This window comes from Sebastes umbrosus, chromosome 1 (genome assembly GCF_015220745.1).
Source record: "Sebastes umbrosus isolate fSebUmb1 chromosome 1, fSebUmb1.pri, whole genome shotgun sequence".
Classification (NCBI taxonomy): Eukaryota; Metazoa; Chordata; class Actinopteri; order Perciformes; family Sebastidae; genus Sebastes; species Sebastes umbrosus.
The window spans coordinates 21,942,843-21,969,362 of NC_051269.1; the positions used below are offsets into that span (position 1 = coordinate 21,942,843).

Consider the following 26,520-nt stretch of genomic DNA (forward strand, 5'->3'; position numbering starts at 1 on the left):
GAGGACAGTAGAACACCGGGAGAGACGGTAGAACACGAGAGAGGTGAGAGACGGAAGGACATGGGGAGAGACGGTAGGACACGGGGAGAGACGGTAGGACACCGGGAGAGACGGTAGAACACTGGGAGAGACGGTAGGAAGGGGGTAGAAACCATAGAACGGAGCAGGAGTATCTACACCTTTCCTCTGAGAGCTAACTTGATAAAATGAAAGTGGCCGAGAACTACTTATAGCACCAAGTAGTACATCACCAATAGCAGACAGAGGGCCCTATCTTAGACCCGGCGCAAAGCGGCCCACAGCGCAGCTAGTTTCAGACCGACGCAGTAGTCATTTTCACACCCAGCACCCACGTTTTGCGTGACCACCGTGACCAGTGCACACACGCCTCTGTGGGATCTCCTCTCCTCATCCCTCTGTGTGTGCGATTGTAGACGTAGGCTACTTCAAAGTTTGCGGGCCCTCTCCCCCTAAACATTTTGAGGCTGATGGATCCGCGCGTTATTCACCGTCTCTCCGGCAGTGCCTGTTTATCATTTTTAGCCTTGTGCTTATTATCATATAATGAATTGTGCCCCCAGGCTTCAGTTGAATTCAGGTAAACAGTCCATGTAGAGATCAAAAGAGACGGGACGCATTGGCCAAAATGTAATGTTGGAACCCATCGGCTATCGTCTGATGATGAGTTAGCTTTTTATTGGTTCAAAATTTGCTTACAAACTGGCTACTTGTGTAAGTTGTTAATTAAAATAAAGTTGCTAATCAGACTTTAAAAAATGAGCAGCGCACGTGAAAGGAAGTCTTGGCCCAGATATCTGCTGGCTACACCGGAACCCCAGAAATATTCGGCGTTGCCCCCAGAGGCTTAGACATCACATTTCAAGCTTTTCATTTTTAACAGGATTTTATATTTTCTAATCTAAATGAAAAGTTTGACATATTTCACATACTGACCTTTGGGAGCCAGCATGTCATCAATGATTGGCTGCCTGTCCTTGATGTCATGGTAACCGACCAATCTGGTGAAGTTTTGCAGAAGTTCTTCAAGTCTTGGCCACGATGATGCCATTACTAGAGTAGGCAGGGAACTTCTCAAAATGATGCTCTGAGTAAAAAAAGACAAGTAACATCAGTACTACATCAGGTGGTATATGAAGTTTCCAAATCTCAGCAGCTAATTGGGTAATCACACGTACCGGTCAGGAAGACTGTGTGTCGGTACTGTGTGTATCGGACCTGGAGCTCCATAAGACAGTCTAGGTGAGGTGCCTCATGGTTCATCATGTCGCAGTGATGATATGGGAGGAACTCAACAACCTGCCGCTTCTGATAGGCTGACAGTACGTCCAATAGGTTGGCTGCATCTCTCCTGAACCTGACGACCAAACGAACACACAACAAATATTTAAAGACCTGCTTTCCTGTCTGTAATTCAAAACGGTCTGCAACGAATATGACCTGCATTCCCATCTGCAGGATGTGGTAGCGAGTATGTTAACTGTGCTTCTGTTGGGTAAACAGGATACTGACTACGACTAAAAGTCAAACTCTCCAAGTTATGAATTAGTTGGAGAAAGTCACCTGGGCTTGTCGAGGTGGTGTCTATAGCCAGTTCCATAAGGTATGTGAGCTGACACTGGTTTTATTTCATCTACACTGTCTCGATCACTACAGGGAGAGTCCATGTTTTAGGAGATCTTCAGCTTTGCCTGTGTGGGGCTGTAACCCTTTGAACACTGGTGACAATCACACCCCTTCTTCTCAAAGTCATAACACTGCTGGAAACATTGTATATCAGTGTCTCCATTGAGGAAAAATGGCCATAAATCCATTTGGAAGTCATATAAAATAGGCACTTTTCAAATTATGTCAAAATGTTTTCCTCAACATCAAAGTAATCCAGTTGAAAGCCGTCTGTGTCCGTGGTTATAGTGCAAACAGGAACTTGCTAGTGGCTAATTCAACATTACTTTTAATGGAGTAGATGTGCCAAAATGTAAAGAAATATAGGATTAGAAAAAAACCCAGGGCTCTGGTGCAGCTAACAGACTGACTGCATAGCAAAAACCTATTAATTTTTATGACATTATAAAGGCTCTGATCAACATACCAATATTTCTGGAACACTAATAAATAGATAAATAAATTAGGGCTGTCAATTGTTTAAAATATTTAACTGCGATTAATCGCAAATTAATCACACTTTTTTATCTGTTCATGTACTTTAAAGGGAGATTTGTCAAGTATTTAATACTCTTATCAACATGGGAGTGGGCAAATATGCTGCTCTATGCAAACATATGTATATATTTATTATTGGAAATCAATTAACAACACAAAAAGTAACAAATATTGTCCAGAAACCCTCACAGGTACTGCATTTAGCATAAAAAATAGGCTCAAATCATAACATGGCAAACTCAACAGCTGTCAGTGTGTCAGTGTGCTGACTTGACTATGACTTGCCCCAAACTGCATGTGATCATCATCCCCTTTACAGCATGTCTGTAAAGGGGAGACTCGTGGGTACCCATAGAACCCATTTTCATTCACATATCTTGAGGTCAGAGGTCAAGGGACCCCTTTGAAAATGGCCATGCCAGTTTTTCCTTATCTCTGTGTTTAGCCTCTTTCACAACAAGCTAGTATGACATGGATGGTACCAATGGATTCTTTAGGTTTTCTAATGTCATGTGCGTATCTTCACTCTAGCTTTAAAACTGAGCCCGCTACAACCTCTGAAAGATCGATTGAGTTAATGCATTAAAGAAATTAGTGGCATTAAAACGAATTTAACACGTTACCACAAAATGTGTAACTTTGACAGCCCTAATATAAATATGTTTTGTTTAGTGTTCTTTGAATAAAACTGTCTTACAACATGTATAGGACCACTGACATGCCAAATGATGCCTATGATGAGATATTCTGAAAAAAACAATACTATGATATGCCTAGACATGCAGTGACCGACTACGCCAGTAAATCAAGGAGAGAAAAACAAACAAAAACAGGCTACGCTTCTAATATGTTGATAAATATTAGTTCTCTATTAACCATAAATCCATTCAGCATAAGTCATTAAACATATTACAGTTTCATCTTGTGTGTGTTGTGCTACAGTGTGGGCCATTATACAGTGCAGACTCAGAATCAGTACCTGGCTTGTTCTCTTAATTTCTTGTGGGTTTTGCAGTGAATCTTCCACCTCCAGACGCTCTCTAGAGAGCTGTGCTGCTCCAGGAGCATCAGCAGTGCAGCCAGTCGCTCTGCAGAACAACATCGCATTAATCAGCACATCAGTTAAATGAATACAAACAACAAGTTCAATACCAGTGCTGCATTTCACATGGTAATACATTTTTTTTCACTATGACAAAATTAATTTATATTTCCTGAAAGTAAGATTATCAATATTATGTGTTAAGTGGGATTAGTGTATGACTAGTTGCAGAAATGTTCCATTACAATGACCTAAAAAAATTTGTTGGATATGTAATCCCAGACCTACCGCAAGTGATGTAGTCTGGATTGAGGACGAACTCGTCTGAAACAATGCAGCCTCCAGAGACAAAAAGCTCGTTGTAGCTGTTGTTCCTGATGTCATCCAAAGTATCGATTCCCACAAACACCACAGAGGCTTGTCGCTTCAGAGACACCAGACCTGGGATCTGATGTGTACACAAACACATTAACACACCTCCTGTTACTCACCATCTATTACTCACGCTGGACAGATTTACTGGATGGCTATGGTTATAATAGCGAAATGAGAAGAGTGGGGGGGTCTCCCACTACAAGATGCAGGTTTACATGTCTGTGCACAAATGATGCATGTTTTGTTACAGGTGTGATCTCTCACTCTCTATTTATCCTCATAAAACACAAATAAATGCCTCGCTAAGTTTGAAAATAAGCAAGAGAGATAAATAGAGGAAGAAAAAAATGGGCACAAAGGGGAGAGGAGGACCAAAATAACTTGACTTGGTCCATATTTCATTGTGATTATTAAGCAAATACAAGAAAATACAGGTAAAGAAGCAGATGAAATGAGTTTCCTACATAGGGTGGCTGGGCTCAGCCTTAGAGATAGGCTGAGGAACTCAGACATCCAGAGGTTACTCGGAGTACAGCGCTTCTTGGCGTCTAAAGGGGCTAGCTGAGGTGGTTCGGGCATCTGATCAGAATGTCTCGTGGACGCCTCCCTTTAATTTAATGTCACACTATACGACTTTCAAAGTCTTCAGATCACAGTACTGTTCACACTACACAACTTGCTGTCTTGTAATCAGGAGTCTTTTAGTCGTTATGGTTTTCACACTACATGACTGACCGGCTGAAGGGGGTCACGCACTACAGGATCTTTCACTGAGAGGAATCCCCCATGAGGTCTCCAAACTACGTTTTGTCATGAAAACACGCAAGAAATACACGGTAAATGATGAAATACCATAAACGAGGCACATTGCTATGTTGTTTTTGGCACGTGTTTACAAAATTGCATGTCTCAACACTCCTTTTTACTATTTATATCTCTAGGTTCAACAACAACTTTGCTCCATGTTGCAAATGCAGCACATACAGTAAGTTCCTATTGTTTCAGGCGACACAATTTCAACGTTTTGTCGGGGAGCTCCAAAAACTGTTGGGGAGTGGAAAATCCGGGCTAAAGTTGTGTAGTCTGAAGTAGGCATTAGAGGTTTTCCGTGCATGTCCAACTGGTAAGAGGCCCCGGGTAGACCCAGAACACGCTGGAGAGATTACAGTATATATCTTGTCTGGCCTGGAAACACTGCGGGGTCCCCCAGAAAGAGCTGGAAACATTGCTGGGGAGAGGGATGCCTTCAAACACTACTTTTCTACTACATACAGAGTAAGAATTATATTTTCCAGTACAAGTGTTCAAAAAAAGAGGGTTGGATCACCTCTCATCTACTGCAGACCGCCGGTCAAGTCAGAGGAAGGTTGACAAAAAAATACAAAATTTAACCCTCCGTGGACCTGCAAGTGAAGCCAGTAGTTGTTAAACTGATTATTCCTTAGGTACCTTGTGTATGTGTCCAGCTATGTCTTTGTTCTTAATGATGACCAGCAGTCTGTCTGTAGAGTTTTCTTGGTTCAGAAAAGCCTCAGGATTCTGCTCCGCATTTCCTTGCTTCAACAGGTATTCCTACAACATCAGAGCGCACACATACACTGTATATACACAAACGTATAATAATTCAACATCAATAAAGTCTTACTTTTACACCATATTTTAAAAGAGCCTCTTGAAGAAAGCAAAACCAGATTTCAAATCTTCAAGTCTTTATGAAGCTCTGACATTCCATTCCATTTTTTAATCTTAATTACCTTTCTAACTTTTTAATCAGTTAATGTCGTTTTCACCAGAATCTTCTAAATTATAAAGACATCGATATTTCACATTCATTGATGACAACTAAAACTAAAATAGTAATGTAGGTTTGGATGTGTTTAGGCATCAGCGCTCATCTATTTTCATTGCAACTGTACTGCCTATGAGGTTACCTTGACGTCTTCATCGACCTGGTCCACTGACTCGGTGCTGTGGAGGTAGAACTGCAGGGAGTTCCTCTTGACGTCTTTGAATATCTCCACCAGGTTGTTGAACACTTCTGGCTGCAGCCGGCTGATCAGGGAGCTCAAGGCGGTGGCCGGGGAAGCGGTTTCTGTGGTGGGCACGGGGACGGACGCAGAGGCCTCACTGGAGACCGGCTCAGAGGGGTGTGACGGGTCTGTCGAGGGCTTAGAGACGCCACTGAACCCTGACAAAGTCACCTCAAAGTTTGCACCCGCAAAACTGCTCCCACCTTCTACACCAGGGGTAAAATGTACAGTCCTGGTAGTGCCGTTGTCTTGTGTTTGTCTGATGTTATGCGCAACTGTTCTATTGATATCTGAAGTGTGACTTTGCTGGGGTTTCCAGTGGGACTGTGGGGACTTGTTAGGAGGAGGAATGAGGACGGAAGTGTTGGTAGGGTTGTAGACAGAATCAGACGCAGAGGTAGTAACAGATAAAGTGACATGAGACGTTGGGGGGCTCCTGTCATTTGTAGCATCAGTTACCTGTTTGGTGATTGTAAGTTGCTGCCACACTTCACCTCCTCTGTGGGGTGCAGGATTCTGACTGACTGACGTACCGACGTCAGCAGCAGTCAGTTCATCACAGAGGCTGTCATCATCTTCGCCTGGTTTAGCATTAGCTGCTCGGATGCTGGACACAAATCACTAACTCTGTTTGCCAGTGCGGCATCAATATCAGTCCGGTTGGTGCCAGGCTTGTGGCTCGGCCAGCTGTCATCAAACTCTGTTAGCATGCTGTCAATCCTGTCTTGTAGCGAGCTAACGTAGTTCTGGACTGGGGGGCAGGGGTTGTAGAAAGACACATACTGTGAAAACTGAGATATGGGGGTGTGTGGGAGTGTGTGTTGAGGTGCGGCGGTTTCTGTGTTGAAGTGGAGTGTGGGGGCTGTGGGAAGCTGTAATGAACGCTCTGCTCCTGCAGGAGGAGCTGCATCTCAGAGGAGAAGTCGCCCAAATGTTTGTCCACAACGCTGTCAAGACGACAAGGAGGTAAGGAGATGGACGTTGAAAGCAAAGAGCCACTTACCAGTTCCTTCGATTCTCCTTTTTGCTCCTCATCACTAGCTAACACATGTATAATTTCCATCACCTCTTCTTCCCCTCGCTTTTGCACTCTCTCAACTGGCTGAGTTTCTTTTTCCTGCTCTAAAAGTTCTACTTGCACCTCCCCAGTTACCCCCTTTGCATCTTCCTTCTCTCGCTCAGTGGGTGGTGGTGAGGGGCTCGTTCTCCTCTCTGCAGCTGGATGGATAGATGACTGGATGGATGCAGAAATGGATGGCTCTTCATTCTTTTTTTCTTTCCCCTGAGGTTTCTCTTCTCTGTACTTTGACACTCCTGCAGGAGGCACAATACACAACAGATGCATACTGAGTAAAGAAACAAACAAAGTCCTAACTGCTTTTTCATAGTGCAGAATGTGCTCAAGGCCTAACATGAATAATAATCTTAGTAGGTGAAGTGTAAAGGATTTGAGGCAAATTAAAGCTCGAGGTACTTTACTTAAAGTCTTATTGTTGGTTTTCCCAATAAAGCTTTGTTTATACTCGCGCGAGACACTGTGGCGCGGGCCTCCGTAGATGGAGCGCACACCACAAGCATGCACAGAGGAGGCGTGCAAACAAAACCTTCTGTGGATAAGCAAGAAGTCAACGAGAGGCGTGCATACCGCCAAACATTGCACCTGTGTACTGTAATTATTACTATCGCTTACCTTCGAGTCAAAATTACTTTCTGTCTCTCAGTGCTTTTTTTTTTTTTTTTACTTTCACAAAACAATCTCTCATATTCTTTCACAGCCTGCAGCAAAAAGACCCTTCTTTCCCCAGTTTGTTGCCGATTTCTTTCCAAGTATTTAATGTCATGTGACTGTCCCTGTGGTCTCTCAATGAAATATTACAGTAGTTACTTAATTTTTTTATATGCTACTTATTCAGTCTCTCTTTCAAACTCTCAAACCAGAGGTGGTGATTGTTGGAACAGTGGAAAGACTAACAAAGACAGTTTTTATTTATTTTGTTTCTGTCGAGTTTGAAAGAAGTGTGTTTTACGACGATCGGTAAAATTAGGGTTGTCTGACTGGAGTCTAGTGACTTTGAGGAGAGCATATTAATTGTATGTTTGGATGTTAATAAGTTATTATAATTGTCCAAATCCCCGTTGGTTTCATTTATTATATATTCACTTCAACGCACGCCACAGCATCTCGCCGGAAAAGTTCATGTTTCCATCAGTGCTGATCGGAGCTGGAGCCGATAAATATCCGTAACTACTGCAGAGTCATTTATTTATTTATTTAAATAACCGATGGACCGATTTTTAAATGTTCAAGTTCCAAACTCTGAAATGGCCAGTATCCATCACATGGCAGTCCAAGCTCTAGGTGGCATTACAGTCTAAAACTTGAACAAATGCAACAAGTAGACCCAGAGGGTGAGGTTACCTGCAGACTCCCTGGAGGCTGTGGGGTCCAACTGCTCCTCGTTAGCACCACCGTGTTCCTTGTTTAACGAGCTGAGCTCATTAAGCTCCGCAGACTGGCACCGGGAGGAGAAGGGGGGGCGGCCAAGCAGAGGGTTTGGGCATTGGGAAGGAGAAGGCGAAAGGCTGGGCGGGGGAGACGGGCATTGGGAGGGAGATTGGGGAGGACTGGGCTCCGGGGACGGGCATTGAGACGGGGAAGCGGGCGGACTGGGCTCTGGAGACGGGCACTGGGAGGGTGAAGGTGGAGGGCTAGGGGGGGGTGATGGGCACTGGGAGGGGGAGTGAGGAGGGCTGGGCTCGGGGGATGGGCACTGGAGGGGGGAGGGTGGAGGGTTCCGCTCAGGAGAGGGGGTGGGGCTCTTCCTGGGAGGTTTGGTTGTTGTGGTGATGCTTGTTGCCATGGTGAGGTGCTGGAAGCGAGGGTCCTGAGGGATGTTTCTGTCTCTCTGGGTGTACCTCTGTGAACACACACCTGCAGACAGAGTTAAGAGTTAACTTTCATTTTTCATTCTGGTCTGGAGCTACCACAAGTAGTATAGCAGCATATTTTTCTTGTTAAAGATTTAGAACCCTGTAATTTATATCAGAGTTACATTGTGACCTGATGTTTGAATGCGGGCCAGAATACTGAGCTGCTCTGGTAATGGTTTTAGTGCAAAATGCATATTTGCTGCATCTTAAAGAAACTGGTTATAAAGCAGTGACATGCTCCTTATGCCTAATCCACTCCCATGTTGATAAGAGTATTAAATTGACAGATCATTCTGAACAGATAAAAAATTTGATTAATTTGCAATTAATCGCGATTAACTATGGACAATCATGCAATTAGATATTTTAATCGATTGACAGCCCTATAAAATACTAATGACAACTATTTGATGTACATCCTGACTGGGCAGGCAGACAGACAGACCTGTAATGGGGATTAGGATCCACGGGATCTCCCACCGGATCTCAGCTTCTTCCTCCTCCTCTTCGTATCCTCCTGCTTTCTTCCCGAGCCCTCCTCCTCCTCTACCTGCTGCTGCGTGGTGATTCATCTCCCCGCTGTGGGAGCTGGGACTGAATCCCTCCAAACTACTGACGCTGCCCGCTGTCTGCTCCTACACACACAGAAAACCACACTTTGTTAACCTTACCGGCTCCATTGCAAATATTTATGTGAGGAAATTCTGACTTACTATAAAAGAGGGTCTATAAAAGTGAAGAGGGTCAACTAGCAGAGGAACTCAGAGGACAAGAATTACCAAATTAACTACGTTCAATTGGAGATTTACAAAAAATGTATTAAGTAATGCAATAAATTCGGCTATTTATTTTCATGTAATGTCTTGTACAGTGTAGCTATGTATACCAGCACCTGGACTTTTACAAGAAAATAATACAATATTCCCTCTGGGATAAAAAAATGAAGTGATATTAATAACATTATTAGCTTGCTTATGTTAGCTAAACTAACTTGCACAGATACATAAAAGGATAGGGGTGGGTCCTACGCCTCCACGATGACAATGTCGGTCGGGACAGCGTTATCAGCTGCAACCGCCGTATGAGAGCAGTGCAGAGTGGCGGCTGTGAGCTAGCCAGTGGGGCACGCTCACATGCACAAACATGCACAAACATGCACTAAAAGCATGCACGGCCGGCCTGGCTATGTCAACAAAGCATGGAGAAGCTCGGATTACAACACACACAGAGGGAGAGAGACTTCATTCTCTGCCTAGGTAGACATTACTGCTCTATATCTTCACATAGACAATAGTTGTTTGCTGCTATATTAATGCTCTGGATATCGTATAGAGCAACCTTTAAGTCTGTAGAATATGATGTGTAGGCCAGGACATCTCTGCAGCCTTTAACAAATATTGCGCCTCCTGCGATTTGAAAATTGCAGAAGGCCATATTGCAATTTCAATAAAATTTAGATTAATTGTGCAGCCCTGCTCTGTAAAATGATTTGCGGAAAAGACACCATGAAGCTAAAATATCACATATAGTTACTTTAATCTTCACAGTTACCTCCAGTTCCTCCTGCTTCCTCAGGTCAATATCACAGTTGGTGGGCAGACCCAGCTTGGTGGCCAACCTATCAAATGGACAGGATTCCCTTGGCCCCTCCTCTTGCACTTCACAGAGGCTCTGATTGGCCGTTCCCCTGGCAGCCTGGTTGAGGCCTGTCAGTGGAGAGGGAAACATTCATTTTCAAAGAGCTGTTTTCATGATGTCCTACGATCTCTGAGTGTTTTCATGCAACATGACCAACTGGAGTAAGATAACGTGAAAGAATAAAGGAGAAAAAGAATATGAATAAAAAGTTGAAGGCTCCACAGGTGGTGTAGTAGTTAAGTGTATGAAAGTCCCAATATCCAGTTACCTGTTAGCAGACTTAGAAGTTTAGCAGCTAGTTCAGATCCATCTTCCCTCAGATCAACGTCCTTCAAACCCACAGAGCCAATCACAGACGCAAGAGAGCCAGGAGAGGCAGGGACTTGGCTTTCCTCAACTAGGAGCCAAATGCAGAGAAAAAACAGGTCAGTAAGCAGCACATCACCCTTTGATTGCAAGCTGAACAATAATAAGAACAAGTAAATGTGTTCAGACTGATAGCAAAGCAACAACAACAACAACAAAATGTAGAGGTGAAGCAAATGTCCACAAAGTTGATGAAAAGTCACAAATTGTGGCAAAGATGCGTCAGTACAAGTTGAAACGGATTCTCAACTTCACACTTAACCCAAAGGTTTATGGTAAGTTTTGAAATATTGAGTGGTCACACACATTCACAAGCAGACTCCTTTCATACAACAGCCAGAAAATGAGCAACACTTGCAGTCGGGCTGTAGAAAAATGATTTATGATTTTACAGACACATATCAAATTCTGACTCCACTCACTTATTTCTGAATTATTAAGGCTTAATTATTTGTTCTGTAACATGTCTAAATTATTAAAAATTCCAGCCATCCATAGTAGAGAAGAGATTGTTTGGCTCAGGTTCTATCTGTTTGGAGTGTGATGGAAATTATTGTCTGCAATGGTATTGATATTAAGATGTTGGGAAACTATTAATAACCAACTCAGTGTGAAAGATTTTTGCCTGGAGAAGTGTTCCACTCCTCCTGTGTATCTCTGTAAAAGAGGAAGTCAAGAAAAGACAGAAATACATATCCCTGGTACTGACATTTGTGGAAAGCAGAAGAACAATGAATACTATGTCAAAAGGTCATAAATCCTGTTATGCAGGGAGTTGATGGTGTAAGGTGTATGTATCCTCAAGAGAATAAAAGCTGATCTATATAACTTTGTCATTTGGATTGTCTACACTGTAATTTTACTATGTTGGTCTATTCTGAGAGAGAGATCCCTCCTCAGTTGCTCTTCCTGAGGATTCTTTAATTTTTTTCCTTTTAAAGCTCATTTTTTGGGGTGTTTTTCCTTATTTGAATCAAGGGTCTAAGGACAGATAGTGTTGTATGATGTACAGCCCCTGGAGGCAAATTTGTGATAATGGATAATATAAATAAAATTGACCTGACATCCATTTCTCACCAAATATCTGGGTCTGGGTCCCAGTGGCAAGTGGCAACAAGCTAAGTGAGGTAGTCAAGACTTCCTTTGCCCCGGCCAGGGATCCCCTGGTATTCACAGACTAGACCAGATATGTGGCCTCTCAAGCATATTCTGGGTCTGCCCAAGTCTCCACCGAGCAAGACGTGCCTTGGGTCCTTCCAAGGTGTCAGCCAGGCCAGTGCGCACATTGTTATGTACATATATTGGGAGTCTGAAACGTCTTAAATCTCAATCAGAGGCCTGTACTAAGAAGCAGGATTTGAGGTTAGCGAGGGAACTTCAGGGTTAACCCTTGGTTTTCCGTCCTACGACTGTGGTTCAGTTCTTACCGGGGTAGATCGCTATGGTAACTTATGCTGCACACCTAACCTGCACCACTCACTGACCAACCAGAGCTCGGTAAGGCAGATCGTAAGATAATATTACGCAAAGACGAAGAAGTTTAAGTCATAATCCAGGCTAAAAGCAACACAGTTTATACTGACAAATGCAGGAAGGACAGCTCGCTGTACGCTGTGGTTGCTTACCGCTTTGAATTATGTTTTTATATTTATTTTTTACTTGCTCTCAAGTCCGTTTCACACCACCAGAGTCGGGGATGGTTCAAAGGATACTTGAACTCCTTTACTTGGGGCAGCAACTTGCTTGTGAGGGGAGCTCATTCCTGACTTCAGATGTTACATCTGAGCTAATTTCAAGTACCCAGGGATCAATCCACCAAGATCCCCTGACATTACAAGCCACTTGACTGGCAAAGAACAAAAGGGAAAGCAGTTGAATGTCTCTTATATATTCTATTCTTATCTTAGTGTTTCTTATAATGCAGTGAAAACACTGGCATTAAGCCCTCAATGAAGCACGTTGCTGGCAGGGGAAAAGAAGCCTCTAGTCTCCTCACCGGGAACTTTGCTGTGTCTTCCTGGTTCCTGTGATGCCTTCAGGAACTTAAGCGTCCTCTCTGCCGTCTCCTGTTCCAATTTCCGCTTCCTCCCTGGTACCTTCACCCCTCCTCCTCCTCCTCCTCCTTCCTCCTTCCTCACCTCATTCTCTGCATTCCTCTTACAGGTCATAACCAGGTCTACCAGCTGCTGCATCTGAGCGACAAAGAGAACACATTTGAGTTCACTCTGGGCTGAGAGGGCAAGATGACAAAATAAATCAATCACAAGAGAATAGTCTACATTACACCATACAGACACCATATTGGTAAAGAAATATTTGTCCACACTGTTATGTTTTGGCAGTCATTAGGGCTCGAACAATACTCCTATCTCCCGATTCAGTACTATCACAAAACTTGGGTGTCGATTCGATATGTATTGCGATTTTTAAGCATTGTGATCCTACATGAATTGCGATTCGATATTACGTTTTATTGCAATTTTTGTTAACTTTAACACTAACACTAGACTATGTGAAAAAGTTAAATCATACACTTCTAGGGACTTTTACTTTGGAAAATATCTAAATTGACACATTAAAAATGTTTGATTTTCAGCATGTATGTAGTCAGAGATGTCCTGAAGTCAAATATATCAGTCCAGCAACCCAAAAATAAAAGAATTAAATATTTTTTTTCCCCACCCCTAGTGGTCATGGTTGCCCAAATGTCAGTTTTCACCTTTTGACTGTTGGTCTGTCGGTCTTTAAAGTTGCTGGTCGCCTCCTTCCCCGCCGCTTCTCTCTGACCTCCACAGCTCTTCCTGAGTTTCACCTCCCGTTGCTCCTCGGGGCTACACAGCTCCTCCACCATCTGCTTGGCCCGGGCCACTGACAGCAGGTAGAGGGCTGGGTTGTACAGGTAGGAGCGCAGATAGCCGTCCATGATCACCCAGTGGTGTTTAGGAGCAGGAAACGGTTTTCCTGGCTCATCCTGTTTGGATTCGTACTCGCCCATGGGGTACTGCTGAACCTGGAGAGCAAAGACAGAAATATAGGCTTTAATCTGTTATGAGGAATGATTCAAGGAATAGACGCCTCTACAATTTAAATACATTTAAAATTACAATTGGTTGTACCTTGCAGTCGTTCAGGCCGTTGAGGTATTCCCGTGCCTGACGCTCCACACCGGCAGACAGTTGGAGAGGGGGGTCGGCACGGGCCTTGACTAAGGCATGGTGCAACGCTGGAATAAACTGGTTGAGCCGCGGCATCACCGTGCCACCAGACATCAACGACTCTGAGGCGTTGTGGGACGAGGAGGCACACCTTAATGCTACAGGGAAGAAATAAGAACGTGAATTTAAATAGCACTCAGAGCGCAGACCTCCGCCAAGGTGCGTGACTTTAAAAACAGATCACAGCTCACAGCTGGCGGTACCGTGAGGTGGTCGGCTTATTATAAACACGGTGTGTTTCCGTGTAACGTATCGGTGGATGCCTCTCTCATTCAGCAGCCTTGCTATGTCTGTATAACATTACACTACATTGTCTCTCATCTCGTCATCAGTTACACTGCACATGTGTTATACCCTTTAGTCTTAATGCTCAGGCTGATCAGAATTCTTAAAAAAATCCTGAAACCGGATCATGATCACCACCAAAATCAAATGGATTTTACATTGTCCTAAAACCCCATCCCTCCAAAAAATTTAATTCAAATTCATCGCAAACTTTTGGAGTAATCCTGCTAACAGACAGAGAGACAGACAGACAGACAGACAAACAAACCAACGCCGGTGAAAACAATACATCCCTCACGGCCTTTGACCTTGGCAGAGGTAATGAATCACCCACACACCCAGCAGTCCCTGTGTTACTCACTGGATTTGGCCAGATCTCTGGACTCTGGGAAGACAAACAAGGCTTGAAGACACCTCTTCCAGCTCTCTCCTCTCTCTGAAAATACAAAAAACATCGCTAATCTCAGTATTATGCTGTTGCACATTCGTCTATCTATTCATTTTATTATGCTTAATTTTATGTTACTACACATTATGTTGCATTGAATAACAATCATTTGAAGACTGCACTGTGGCAAGTGGCTGTGGTAAAAGTGGAACAATTCACACTACAAAGGTCTCAAAGGTTAATCTGCCTCACTGTTGTGCCTTATTTTTCAATAAACATGTGGCCTCTACTTAATTTGCCAGTACACCCTATCTGTCCCATGTCATACCAGAGGGCGTGGCCATCTGAACACTGGATATCAGCAAGAGAAAGCCTCTGTCTGGAAGTGGAGTCACCAGAACCTGAAGAGAGAACAGACCACTGTCATTCAACAATTATACTCTCATTTCCCATCTTTGCTTTCTTTACGCTCATTCCTTCATTGTTCTTGTCTTCCAGTTTTTCATAACAATCCTCCAACAGTTCATTGTCCTCCTGTTGCTTATGCTGTTACAGCTTAGCAAGCGCTAACTTTTAGCTTTCATCAATCACACACATATTCTCCATAAAAATGCACTTGCACAAAAATGCACTTTCCTACTTTGTCATATTTTTTAGAAGCTCTTTGTTGAGGGAAATAATAGTCTTATATTAACTGCTTATTATCATGCCTGTATTCATCTAATGTGTATTAGAGTTCTTATCTAAAGGCACAGTATTGACCTTGATGCCTCAGCATACCATCACAATGTAATTGCTAAATGTGAGAAGCTGTCTTGTGCATAATCAGCAAGGACAGAACTCGGTTTACCAAACATATCAGAATATGTACCAAACATTTATTAAAACACAGCTGTGGACTGTCGGATAAGAATAATGAGATGAAGTCACCCACACTGGCCTTCATATCTGTATAAATAAATGACGATGAGTCAAAGACATTGCTCTCGCAGTCCAAAACCCTGTTCAAGGCTGTTGATTGGCCGCTTGCAAGTGTTAGAATAAAACTCAGAAAGGTCTCTGTTTGTGAGCCTTTAATACAGAAATTTCCACCACAGTCCCGATTATAGAGAGGCCAGATAAAAGACATTGAGCAGGGTAAAATTACCCACACTATAATGGATTACAAGGTAGAGTCTGTATAATGTGCATTTCCGCAACACTAACTCCATCAGTAAAACAACTGAGTCATGTCATACTCACCTCTCTGCTGCTCTTGCTTTCTCTTTTTAAACACTAATACTGCTTTCATTCACTAAATATTTCCAGTTGCTTCTACTTTGCTGATTTTTGAATCACTGTTAAGCTTCTCTCAGTTTTTCCACAATAAAAGCCTCATAAAACAGTAAAGGCAGGGATTATGCCCACTGAGCATAATATAATGGTTGTCTCTGCCATTGAGGAAAATAAAAGTCCTGACCGCTATTGTAAAATGTTTCACCACAATCATCACATTGTTGTTGAATGTCTTGTGCGTACTGTACATAAGATCCTCCTGTTATTTCTCTATAGTGCAGCTGTTCTGTAAATGTATCACCACTCTGCAAAAAACAAACTGGTTTACAATATCAAAGCAAGCCAAACCCACCACTTTCTTCATCTCCAGTTCCTGCAGCAGTCTCGTCACGCTGGTCGTGGACCGACTTCTATCAGTCACCTCCAGAAGACTGCAGCAATGGCCGTTCTTCACAACTACACACACAAAAAATACAAAACCGTATGCTACTTCTGCTTTAGTTTGATGATATCAATAATACAGCAAAGGAATGCATATTCTACTTTCACAAAAAAAGATGTGTGGAGTCCTGTGGTGGTGTAAATGCAGTTTCAGAAATGCTTATTTAAATCTGCAAAACCTGGATGTCAACACAAAATATGGCCTATTTGTAACTCTGCAAATGTATGAGCCTTCAAAGTCCCATCAGCTGTATCCTGGTGTGTAATGTAACATCACTCTGAGGGTTAATTTGGCTTCACCTTCTTTGCTGCTGTTGTAGAGGTCGTAGGAGAGCAGGTCAGAGGGCAGGAGCTTGGTCAGCTGGTCAAGCCTCATCAACCAACCGATTTCCAATTTCTCTGGTCTAAAGGAGACACAAGGTGAGATGCACACAGAGTGAATCATTTTGAGGATGCATTTGTTTAACTCTGTTTAAACTGTATTAAAGAACATTAACTATTTCAACTGTTTATCCATTACTTTTAGCTAACATTAACTTTTAGGTAACTATTTTAACTGTTTATGCCATATTCTTTTTTTTTTTTTTTAAAGTTATTTTTTTGGGGGCATTTTTAAGCATTTATTGATAGGACAGTGGATAGAGTGTTGGAAAGGGGGAGAGAGAGAAATGACATGCGGAAAGGACCACAGGCCGGATTCGAACCCGGGTCCACCGCTGCTAGGACTGAGCCTTGGCGATACATGGGCGCTTGCTCTACCGACTGAGCTTACCAGCCGCCCTATGCCATATTCTTGAATTGTTTTTGAACATCTTTATTGGTTCTAATGACTGTTGGATTTATGAGGTTTACCTTTTCAGTTATTTTCTCCCATACTTGGTGTGGTGTTGCATCCACCATTTTTTCTCTTCTGTGAAGTGTCTTATTAGACCCATAATGCATTGTGTGACAGGCTATCTAAGTCAGTGTTACATTAGTTACACATAAGGAAGCTTTATGCAACAGGTAAATTTAAGTCTCTATTGCAAGTCCGACTTAAAGTTTTATTTAAGACAATGACTAGGTCTATTTTTATGCAACTGGCCCCTGGTCTTATCAACACTTCCTGCAGCTCCTTCACAATGAAAGAAGATTGATGATGTAATTCAGTAGGTATTTCCTGAGCTAAACAAGGCAAAATTAGAGTTGGTTCACTTTAAATGGAGCAGACTAGCACTTTGTCCATACTTTCTGATTTTGTGCCAAGCAAAAAAAAAAATCCCGTTACTATCGCTCTACTGGACACAGATGAGTTTGATTTGATCCTGTCATCTAATTTTATGTAACACAGCAAACAGGCACATTTTGATAGTATTACAAAGTTGCTTAAACAGTCAGAGCGGTCAGTTCATTACTCACAGTCTTTGGGGCAGGAAGGGAGGAAAGAAGGAGCGAAGGGAGATCTGGAAAAGAACCCGGTCACCTTTCACCAAATCTCCGGTCCACACTGTGAACTGGGAACGCTCTGAGAGAGAGAGAGAGACGACAGTTCATCAGCATTAGTGTGAACCATCTTATTCAAGAAGTGGTGTGATTAAATGAAAAACAGGGACTCACCTTTACTCCCCTCTACTGACTGACTGCTCAACCTGTCCACCAAACACAACACACAAAGAACATGTGCAGGTATTTAGTGCTGAGATAAAGATTGTAACTCAGACAGCATTTAGTGTCTGTCAGCTTCAACTTAAATTTGAAGGACCATCATTTGAAAGTTTGAGCACTTTTGTAACAAATTCTGTATCATTTCAATTACTGATTTACAAATAATTCATAATAATCACCTTCCAGGTAACTGATTTATTTCAACACAGTAAAAATGTCTGCATTGCAAGGACACACAAAATAATTTGACTCATATTTGCTGTGATTCAAGTCTTTACATATAAAATGAATTACATTCAATAATCAATGAAAAACTGTATGGCTATGTTTCATTTTATATATGGAAAATTTTATAAATTATTGTATTAAAACATGTGAAAATAACTGGCCAAAACATACATAGACACTGCGATTATCCTGTCAGACTTTAAGATCGTTTTAATGTAGGAAAAAAAATCAATTGTTGACATGTCTTAAAGATGTCTGAGGTCTGCATGAGGTTCTCAACAGAGCAGCACACCAAGTCAACACAACACTTCCAAAGTTTAAGTTCAATTCTGAAGCTACTGTACATTGGCAGAATCATTTTATTTGAAAAGTTTTCTGGAGCTTACAAACACAATGTTCCATCTTAATTACTATCCTGACCTACCAACTCTCTTTGTTGGTGTGACATCACATAAATTAAGTCTTCCATGAGAGCACAGGACAAAGAAAACTTGGCTTTCAGAGTTTGAAACATTACTATACAAACAACTTCAGTAACAACAAAAGAATAAAAAAAGAGCACCATAATGTCCTTGTAGAGCTCCACAATCCAGATGATAAACGTTTCAATGACCACCTCAGTTTAGTGTTTTTGGATATCTTTATATTGAATCATTCAATGTGTTTTGGTGTTAGCTGCCGGGATTGTTCATCGGAATAACAGAGTTGAATTTTTGTACTTTAACCAGATATCCTACCTGATGGGGGCCAGAGGTTTGCTGGGAAGTGTAGAGTCTTTCCCTTTAAACTGGAAGGAGACGACGGCGTACGGATAAACCTGGCGAGGGCGCTGCCGCAGCTCGTCAAATGAATATTCGTAGAAGTATTGCTGAAATAAACAACAGAACAGCAGCATTCAAAACCATGCTTTACTTCTTGAAAGGATAACTCAACTTTAAATTATAGAAATATTTAAACAAAACAAAAAAATATAATTTTTTTCTAGGCACTTAAAGGTATAATATGTAAACGTTGTCGGTTTCTGTTTATAAACACACGGCATTCAAAGTTGGCCACTCCTCCACGGTTCAACGAGCAAGGGAGTGAGAGAGCAGCGATGGTTGAGTGAGCTACAGAGTGAATAAAGAGAGGGAGCGGTGTTAGTGAGAACAAAACAGTGAATTAGAGAAATAAAACTTTATTTTCTGATTGATTCACGGCGGTTACGTTCTAAAGCACAAATAAACATAACCACAACTGTGCACAACTCTGCACAAGCCTGCAAGAAGGTGCCAAGTTGCCGGATTTTAAATTAATGCAACCGAAAGGAAGGCTTCTGTCTGCTGGCTGCTCTCAGTCAAACTGACACACCGAGAGGAAGAGGAGTATGGGGGACACGGTGTCTCGGTATCAGACGTCGAGGGGTGTGACAACGCGGCGGTATTTCACAACCTGAACAGGCTGCACACCCTGCACGTTGTTATTGGCTGGGGGTTGCACCCCCACGTGGGCTGACGCCTAGAAACGACCCGAACACAGCAAAATAATAAGAAAAGAGAAAATCCAGGTAGAGGGCTGCAGGGTCTCTGCAGAAACAGACACCACCCCACACTTCTAGTGGGGCATAAGTGATGATTAAGAGGGATTATTTTTCTATCAGTCTATACCTTATTTTTAAGGAAATTCTTGCATATTATACCTTTGAAGCTCTCACGCACCAAGTCACCTGACCATCAGGCGTGTCATGTGACATGTGTGGCCTGGTCAGTGTTTCAGTGCTTAATGTCAGAAATAGGATGCTAACCTGACCCCCTGATGCAAACATGTTCTGTAAATTTTATATTTTTATAGATTTATATTTTGGTTTTATGACTTGACCCCAACATGAACCATACAACTAGAGCCTGATAACAACAACAACAATGGAAAAAGTTATGGTGATCACTAAAACAGCTTAAACCATTTAAAATAATAATTTTCTGTCCAACAGATAAAAATCTAAATGATTTCTTTCCAAGTGTGATGTCCAAGGATAACTGTGTATTTAATAATGGTTTGTGTAAGACTTGTTCCAAGCCTGCAGTTGCAAAGATGTTTTCCTGTGTTTGTGTGTTTACCTGTGTGAGTTCGAAGGCGCGGTAGGAGGTGAGAGATGTGACTTTGCTGGCGTTCTTGGAGATGTGGCTGTCGAAGCGAGGCGTTGGATCCAGAAGGTTCTTCATGTTTTCGTAGATGCTCTTCACTTTCCCCTGAAACCACATTTTAAATATAAACCATATATTATAAGCCATATTTCCATAGAATGCTACAGGGATAATGTATTTTTGTAGGCCAACCCAGAAGTTAGAAACGCACGGGTTGCCTCGACAAAAAGCCAATGGGATTTCCATTGGGTTTTCGACGGGGCTGTCAAAGCTAACGCGATATTAACGCACAACCATATAATACCTGTACTAAAGTTAAAAGTAGCAAAAATAACATCTACATGAAAACAAAGCAGAGAGCAGAAGAAAACAGCATCTGTACTGCAACAAAGCAGGAAGCAGAAACTCTAGTTACATCAAATGTTTCCTGCCTCTGACAGGTGAGCAGGTTAACAGGTGACCAACCAGCCGATTTACCTTCATCACTTTGAAGATGACGATCTCCCCCGTGACTCCAGGGGTTATGGTACTGATCTGAAGCAGGTCTGAGTACCTGGACAGATGTACTCCTGAAGACACACACACACACAACAAAGAAGGACAAAATTAAGAATGAACAATAAATAGATGAAAAAGGTAAAAAAATAAATAAAAAAATGTAGTGCTATTGACTTTGTTTGTAGTAGCATGTTCACTCCTACCTTTACTGGGGTTTCCCAGCACTGTGACCCAACTCAGACCCACATGCAGCCCCTTCTCACAGAGCAAGGGCAGCTACAACGGACAAACGATTCAGAAAAAAATGAGAAATTGGATAGATATAAATTGAGTAAAATATCAATCTTGAAGGACAAGGCTCATTGACAGATATCAACTGATTCTGGTCCCAGTCTTAAAAGTTCATTACAATGGCAGTTCTTTGATTTTTTTCCTGAGAAAACCCAATCATTCTGTCCACAAGGCATAACAGAAATCGGTGACGTTGTCTTTTACTCCACGGCTCCAAAGTGCAAGCCAAAGTCAAGCCACGCCACGCCCCTCATTAGGACATAAACTCTCTGCAGTTTGGTTTCTTTTTCAAATAAAGCTATTGGTGCATTGATCCCTTTTTTCAGATCCAGGGAAGTCTTTCACTTAAGTACTGTAGATCAACTGGTACAAAATACCTATAGCACAGGATAAATGACAAAAAAAAAACAAGGATACTGCACAGTTAGTGCAGACTAAGACCTCTTCCTGTCTTCTTATACAGCAACAGTTAACAACACAACTCTGTATTAATCTCACTTTAACCGCATCAGCCAACAGGAAACAGTAGCTCTCCTCCAGCTCTTTGTCTGTTCTCATGTCTGCCTTCATCTCCTTCCTCTTCTCCACAAACTGAAACACACACACAAACACACACAAACACACACAAACAAACAAATAAATTTAGCTGGTCGTACAAAACATGGCCCCATAGTTAACATTTACAGCATATCCCAGTTTGTCTGAATGGCAATGGATTCTTAATTCCTTGGTTTAAAACAAATCATTCCTCCATAATCAGATTTTGTTTTTCTCTCAAAACACATTATATTCATCACCACTTCTCTATAATTAGATTCTAAATTCTTTGACATAAACTCCACAAACTCTTACATGCTGTGCAATTTAGATGACGGGGGAACATATCAACTCTACTGGGATTTTCCAAACTTTGATGGCATTTCACTACATGAGTGTAAATTTGACCGTATATATGAGACCGATCAGCTGACAACTGTCCGGTTTCAACCAGTGTCCAATCGAACGGTGCATCTCTACCAAAGAACGTATACTGCCAAGAAGTGAAAGCCAATTGGTCGTTCCATTGCAACAGCAGCAAAGCTATGCTTCAGCCATTTTGGATTGAAAGCGACTGCTGGATGCCAGTATAACACTTGCCTACAAGGTGCCATACAAAAGTAAAACAAGATTATTTCTATTCTATTGTCATATTTAATGTCTTTCCCGAAATGGGAGAGAGAGAGAGATATGACATGCAACCAAGGCCTGAATCAAACTCGGGACGTTGCGGTTCTATAGCTTGCACTGTAACCACTCGGCTACCAAGGCGCTCTGCAACAAGACATATTGAAATAGTCTCTACGTCCTTCTCTCACCTCTTTCTCCAGCAGCTCACTGTGGACGAGCCGAGGTTTGGAGTAGGTGAAGCAGCCAGCAGAGCCGGTGTCGATGTAGCTGGAGGTCAGGATGCTCATCATCTCTTCATACTCCCTGGACTCAATGGAGACATACTGAAACAAAGCTGAAAGAAAGACACAAAGGTCAGTATTTGTTTACACTCCCTGGACTCTGGGGGCTCACTAATAATCCCGGGACACTTTCTCAGTAATAATCTTTACTAATCACGAATAATTGTTTTCCCCTGAGCTCTCAGCATGTAGACAACACAACCAAACTGTTCAAGTTTGCTGTAGGAGCAGTGATTCACTGGCTAACCTACATACACAGCAGGTTATGTTTTATCCGCCAGCAAGTGTCAAAAGCTTCTGACCAAGAAGCCTGATTCCAGAGCATACGGCCACATACACTACATGGCCAAGAGTATATGGACCGCTGAACATAGCAGCCATATATGACTGTTGAACATGTCATTCCAAAATCATGGGCAATAATCATGCCAAAGGTGATGGATGGGGTTGAGGTCAGGACTTTGTGCAGACCAGTCATGTTCTTCCACACCAAACTGGGAAAACCATTTCTTTATGGAGCTGGCTTTGTGTACAGGGGACGTTGTCATGTTGAAACAGGAAAGGCCCTTCACCAAACTGTTGACTCAAAGTTGGAAGCAAATGTAATGCAAATTGTATGCTGTAGTGTTAAAGATGTCCCTTCCTTAGAACAAAGGGGGCCCAAACTTGGACAAACAGTGGACCAAAGTAAAGTAGTACCAGTAGTCAAAACAACAGACCAAAAGTACAAACATACTTTTTATAGTGCATCCTCACTATTTGACCAAATCTATATCCTCAGCTTGTGAGAGAGAAAATCACAACATTCTTCGCCAAATAATGACAGTAACCATAAGCTCATTTACGATATTTCATTTTTTTAGTTGTTTAACAGATTTTATGTTTATCAAAAATCAGAAATAAATGTGCAATACATGTCCCAATAATGTCGACCTATTAACAAAGCTTTCAGGTGAGCCTCACCCACTCCCAAACAAAAGGTTTGGGCATCTGGGGAGCCCAAAAAAAATAGTTGTTAGCCCGCCTCAATTATAACAGGGCCATTGCAGCCTTTTTATGCCAAATTCTCAGGAGACGAAAGAACCTGCAGCAGCTGTCTCCCTCGGCGTGGAGGAGGGGGTTCAGCTGGAGCGTCAAACACCTGAGAGAGGTGGGGTCAATGTGCAAACATATCCACTCATGACAGATTTAACAAAAGCACAGCAAAAGCACTTTTTCACAACCACTGGAACAACATTGGGCATCAAGAGCTGGTTCCACTTTAATAAAGACCAGTGATTTGTTTGTTTCACTTTGGTTTTCAGTGCCCGAAAGTAACAAATGGATTTTCCATCGACAATGGAGGTCACATAAGGCAACATATGTACAGTATGTAGTGTTTACAATATGGTGGACCCAAGATAGCCCTTACAGTGTGGCATCGAAAAATTAGATTACAATATGAATAATGTTATAAGATTACTTCTTATACCATGGGCTATTTGGGGATTTATACATTATTATTATATACTTTATATATTAATAAAAAACAAAGCATACTGATTTTGAGGTTGAATACCATGGCAACGATCGAAGCTTCGAAGCATTTGGGTCAGCCCTGTGCAAAATACAGACGTGATACAGCAAAACGCAATGATGATATTTCTGCCAATTTAATTTGATCTTGTAAGGGGGCCTTATATTACAGTTAATTTTATTCAACGACTGGTTGGGGATATGGGATAAGTTTGGCCTCAGGCTAATGTAAGGGGGAACATAGAGCGATGGGGAAACACACCTTTAACCTGAAGCTTAAAGGTCCCATATCGTGCTCATTTCCAGGTTTATACTTGTATTTTGTGTTTCTAATAGAACATGTTTACATGCTGTAATGTTCAAAAAACACTTTATTTTCGTCATGCTGTCTGCCTGAATATACCTGTATTTACCCTCTGTCTGAAACGCTCTGTTTTAGTGCATTGCAACGGAATTGCGTTGCTAGGCAACAGTTTGGGTCCATTACTTCCTGTCAGTTGATGTTATTTGCATACACTGCAACAGGAAATAAACTGTGACACATTTAGAATTTTATGTTTAAAACTGTGTAATGATCTAAATATTGTATATTTGTGACCTCACAAATAGACAGAAATCCTAACAGCTTGTTTCAAAAGTGTAATTTACGTATTTACTGAATACGGGCTGTGTGTATTTCTCCGTATATATTGAGCGTTCCGATAGTTTAACAGTATTTATATAGCACTTAAAGGGACTGTTTGTAACTTTTTACATGTATAAATCTACCGGGTCGGTATCCCATGCGCGCTCGCATAGCGCTCGCGTGTGGCTACGCTGTTCAGACTCACACTCCAACACAAACTACACGGAAGCACCAAAACCGCAAAGTTATATCTAGTGAAGCCCGTCTGTTAAACAGTGTTGACCGCGGTCGTAGTACGCGGGGGAGACCGTAACTTTGGTCTCCAGGGCCGGAGTCTCTGCTGTACTCTGCTCCTCTGTCTGCTTGCCTTCACTCACACACACCGCGCTCGTTCTCGTTCCACCTCACATTCATGCGCGCACACTACACACTGCAGAAGAGCCCGACGCTGACTTTCGTTGACTTAACGGCCACAGGTGTCGCTGTTAACAAGCATTTCTTAAAGTTACAAACAGTCCCTTTAAATCTGCTTTAAAATATAAAAGACCTGAAAATCTCACTTTTTTTTTTACAATATGGGACCTTTAAACTACCTACAGTTCCCAAAACAACAGAACACACTTACAGCTAAACTTCATCTGAAACCTGTAACATTACATCAGACCAAACCTTTAACCCTCAACTATCCCAACACAGCTGACTATCCTGACTAGCTTAAAGGGGAAAGCAATGAAAACCTCCTCATTTAGTACGTTTTCACTTCGTTCTGACAACATTCAACTACCCATAAACAAAAAGAGGCTGAAAGACACCCCACTGTGCATGCACCCACACACACTCAGCTCACATAAATGTAAACAAACAGAGCAGACTGTTAACTTCGGTTATCTACCTTAAATGTACTCATTAACGTCAACATAAAGCTGCATTCAGACGGCAGAGCTGATTACACGGAGATTAACCGTCACTTGCCAACACAACTACAGTTGGCTGGTAACTAAGGTTAACTGAAAATAGACGTCAACGGGCACGTACATAACGTTAGCTAGCCAACTGCTAACGTTAGCATCCTTGACTTGAACGTTAGCCGCTCAGCTAGCTACCTCAAAACACACCACAGCTTGTATAAAGCTTGTTTAATGAATATATATATATGTCAGTTTAATGAAATATATGACATACACATTGGTGTATAGGTTATATGTGATTAATCCTTTGCCCTGTTACTAAGCTAACACAACAGAAACAGGTCAGACTTCAGATGTTGTCCGTTAAAAATACATTTTCAGTTAACGTTGCTAAGTTACCGACAGTTACTTGTCAGTTTCTAGCTTAGTTACCGACCTTTTAAAAGTATCTTGTCAGTTACTCGCTTAGTTACCGACCGTTAAAAAGATATTGTCAGTTACAAGCTTAGTTACCGACCGTTCAAAATATATTTTCAGTTAACGTTGCTTAGTTACCGACCGTTAAAAGGGAACTTCAGACCAACGGCTGTAAAATAAACTAGTTAAAGTATAATGGTAAATACATTTATACAACTTCTGGTTGTTATATTGTGATGTAACTGAATAGCATGAAGACCAGCCCACCTCTCTTCTCCTTGGTCTTCCTCGGTATAGTCAACTTGAGAGGCTCCATGGGCATATGCCGCTTGTAGCCGGCTTGTGCTGCCGTGTTCCACCTCTCCATCCGCTCCATCCTCTCCATCCTGGCCGCAGCAGCGCTCGGTCTGTCCGGGCTCTCTGTGAGGTCGACGGGTTCCTCGCCATCTTGCAGCAGGCTAACGTTAGCGATAGACTCCGCGGCAGCAGCAGCAGACATCCTCCTCGGAGGACGAGCTGTCGTCTCCCTCCGACCCAGGATGTCCTCCATTTGTTGTCGGATTCTCAATCAAACCGTCTCTTCTTCTCTCTGAACCGTCAGTGTGTCTCTGTTTCTCGGCTAACAGCCCGCCGCGGTGACCCCGCTGTTACCTCCG

General features: G+C 42.2%; 2 protein-coding genes across 3 annotated transcripts in view; both read right to left on the reverse strand.

The window, feature by feature from the left end:
* LOC119477418 overlaps positions 1–1,339 on the reverse strand; it is a 51,863-nt gene extending 50,524 nt beyond the window's left edge. For both annotated transcript variants that reach the window (XM_037751606.1, XM_037751537.1), the window contains exons 1-2: positions 1,197–1,339; positions 955–1,105 (exon numbers count right to left, since the gene is read on the reverse strand). In XM_037751606.1, the coding sequence (XP_037607534.1) occupies positions 955–1,069 (115 nt within the window). In that variant the 5' untranslated portion in view covers positions 1,070–1,105; positions 1,197–1,339. The remainder of the gene's footprint in view (positions 1–954; positions 1,106–1,196) is intronic.
* Positions 1,340–6,106: 4,767 nt separating this feature from the next.
* tasora (transcription activation suppressor a) lies at positions 6,107–26,449 on the reverse strand. The gene is made up of 21 exons (XM_037748812.1): positions 26,132–26,449; positions 22,307–22,452; positions 21,450–21,542; positions 20,864–20,936; positions 20,640–20,731; positions 20,136–20,267; positions 18,777–18,907; positions 17,764–17,795; positions 17,566–17,671; positions 16,468–16,571; positions 16,079–16,182; positions 14,780–14,852; positions 14,425–14,499; positions 13,680–13,876; positions 13,283–13,573; positions 12,560–12,755; positions 10,466–10,594; positions 10,111–10,265; positions 9,005–9,194; positions 8,048–8,560; positions 6,107–6,942 (listed from the first exon to the last, which is right to left on the reverse strand). Exons 1-21 carry the CDS (start codon positions 26,412–26,414, stop codon positions 6,332–6,334), a joined length of 3,726 nt encoding a protein of 1,241 aa, XP_037604740.1. The 5' UTR covers positions 26,415–26,449; the 3' UTR covers positions 6,107–6,331.
* Positions 26,450–26,520: the final 71 nt, after the last annotated feature.

Excerpts from the sequence above, each read along its gene's own strand:
- tasora (XM_037748812.1), bottom strand. The coding sequence starts at position 26,414 with ATGGAGGACATCCTGGGTCGGAGGGAGACGACAGCTCGTCCTCCGAGG. Across the intron at positions 20,268-20,639 it reads TCATCTTCAAAGTGATGAAG|GGGAAAGTGAAGAGCATCTA; the intron begins GTAAATCGGCTG and ends ATGTGGTTTCAG. Across the intron at positions 6,943-8,047 it reads AGCCTCCAGGGAGTCTGCAG|GAGTGTCAAAGTACAGAGAA; the intron begins GTAACCTCACCC and ends TGCCTCCTGCAG.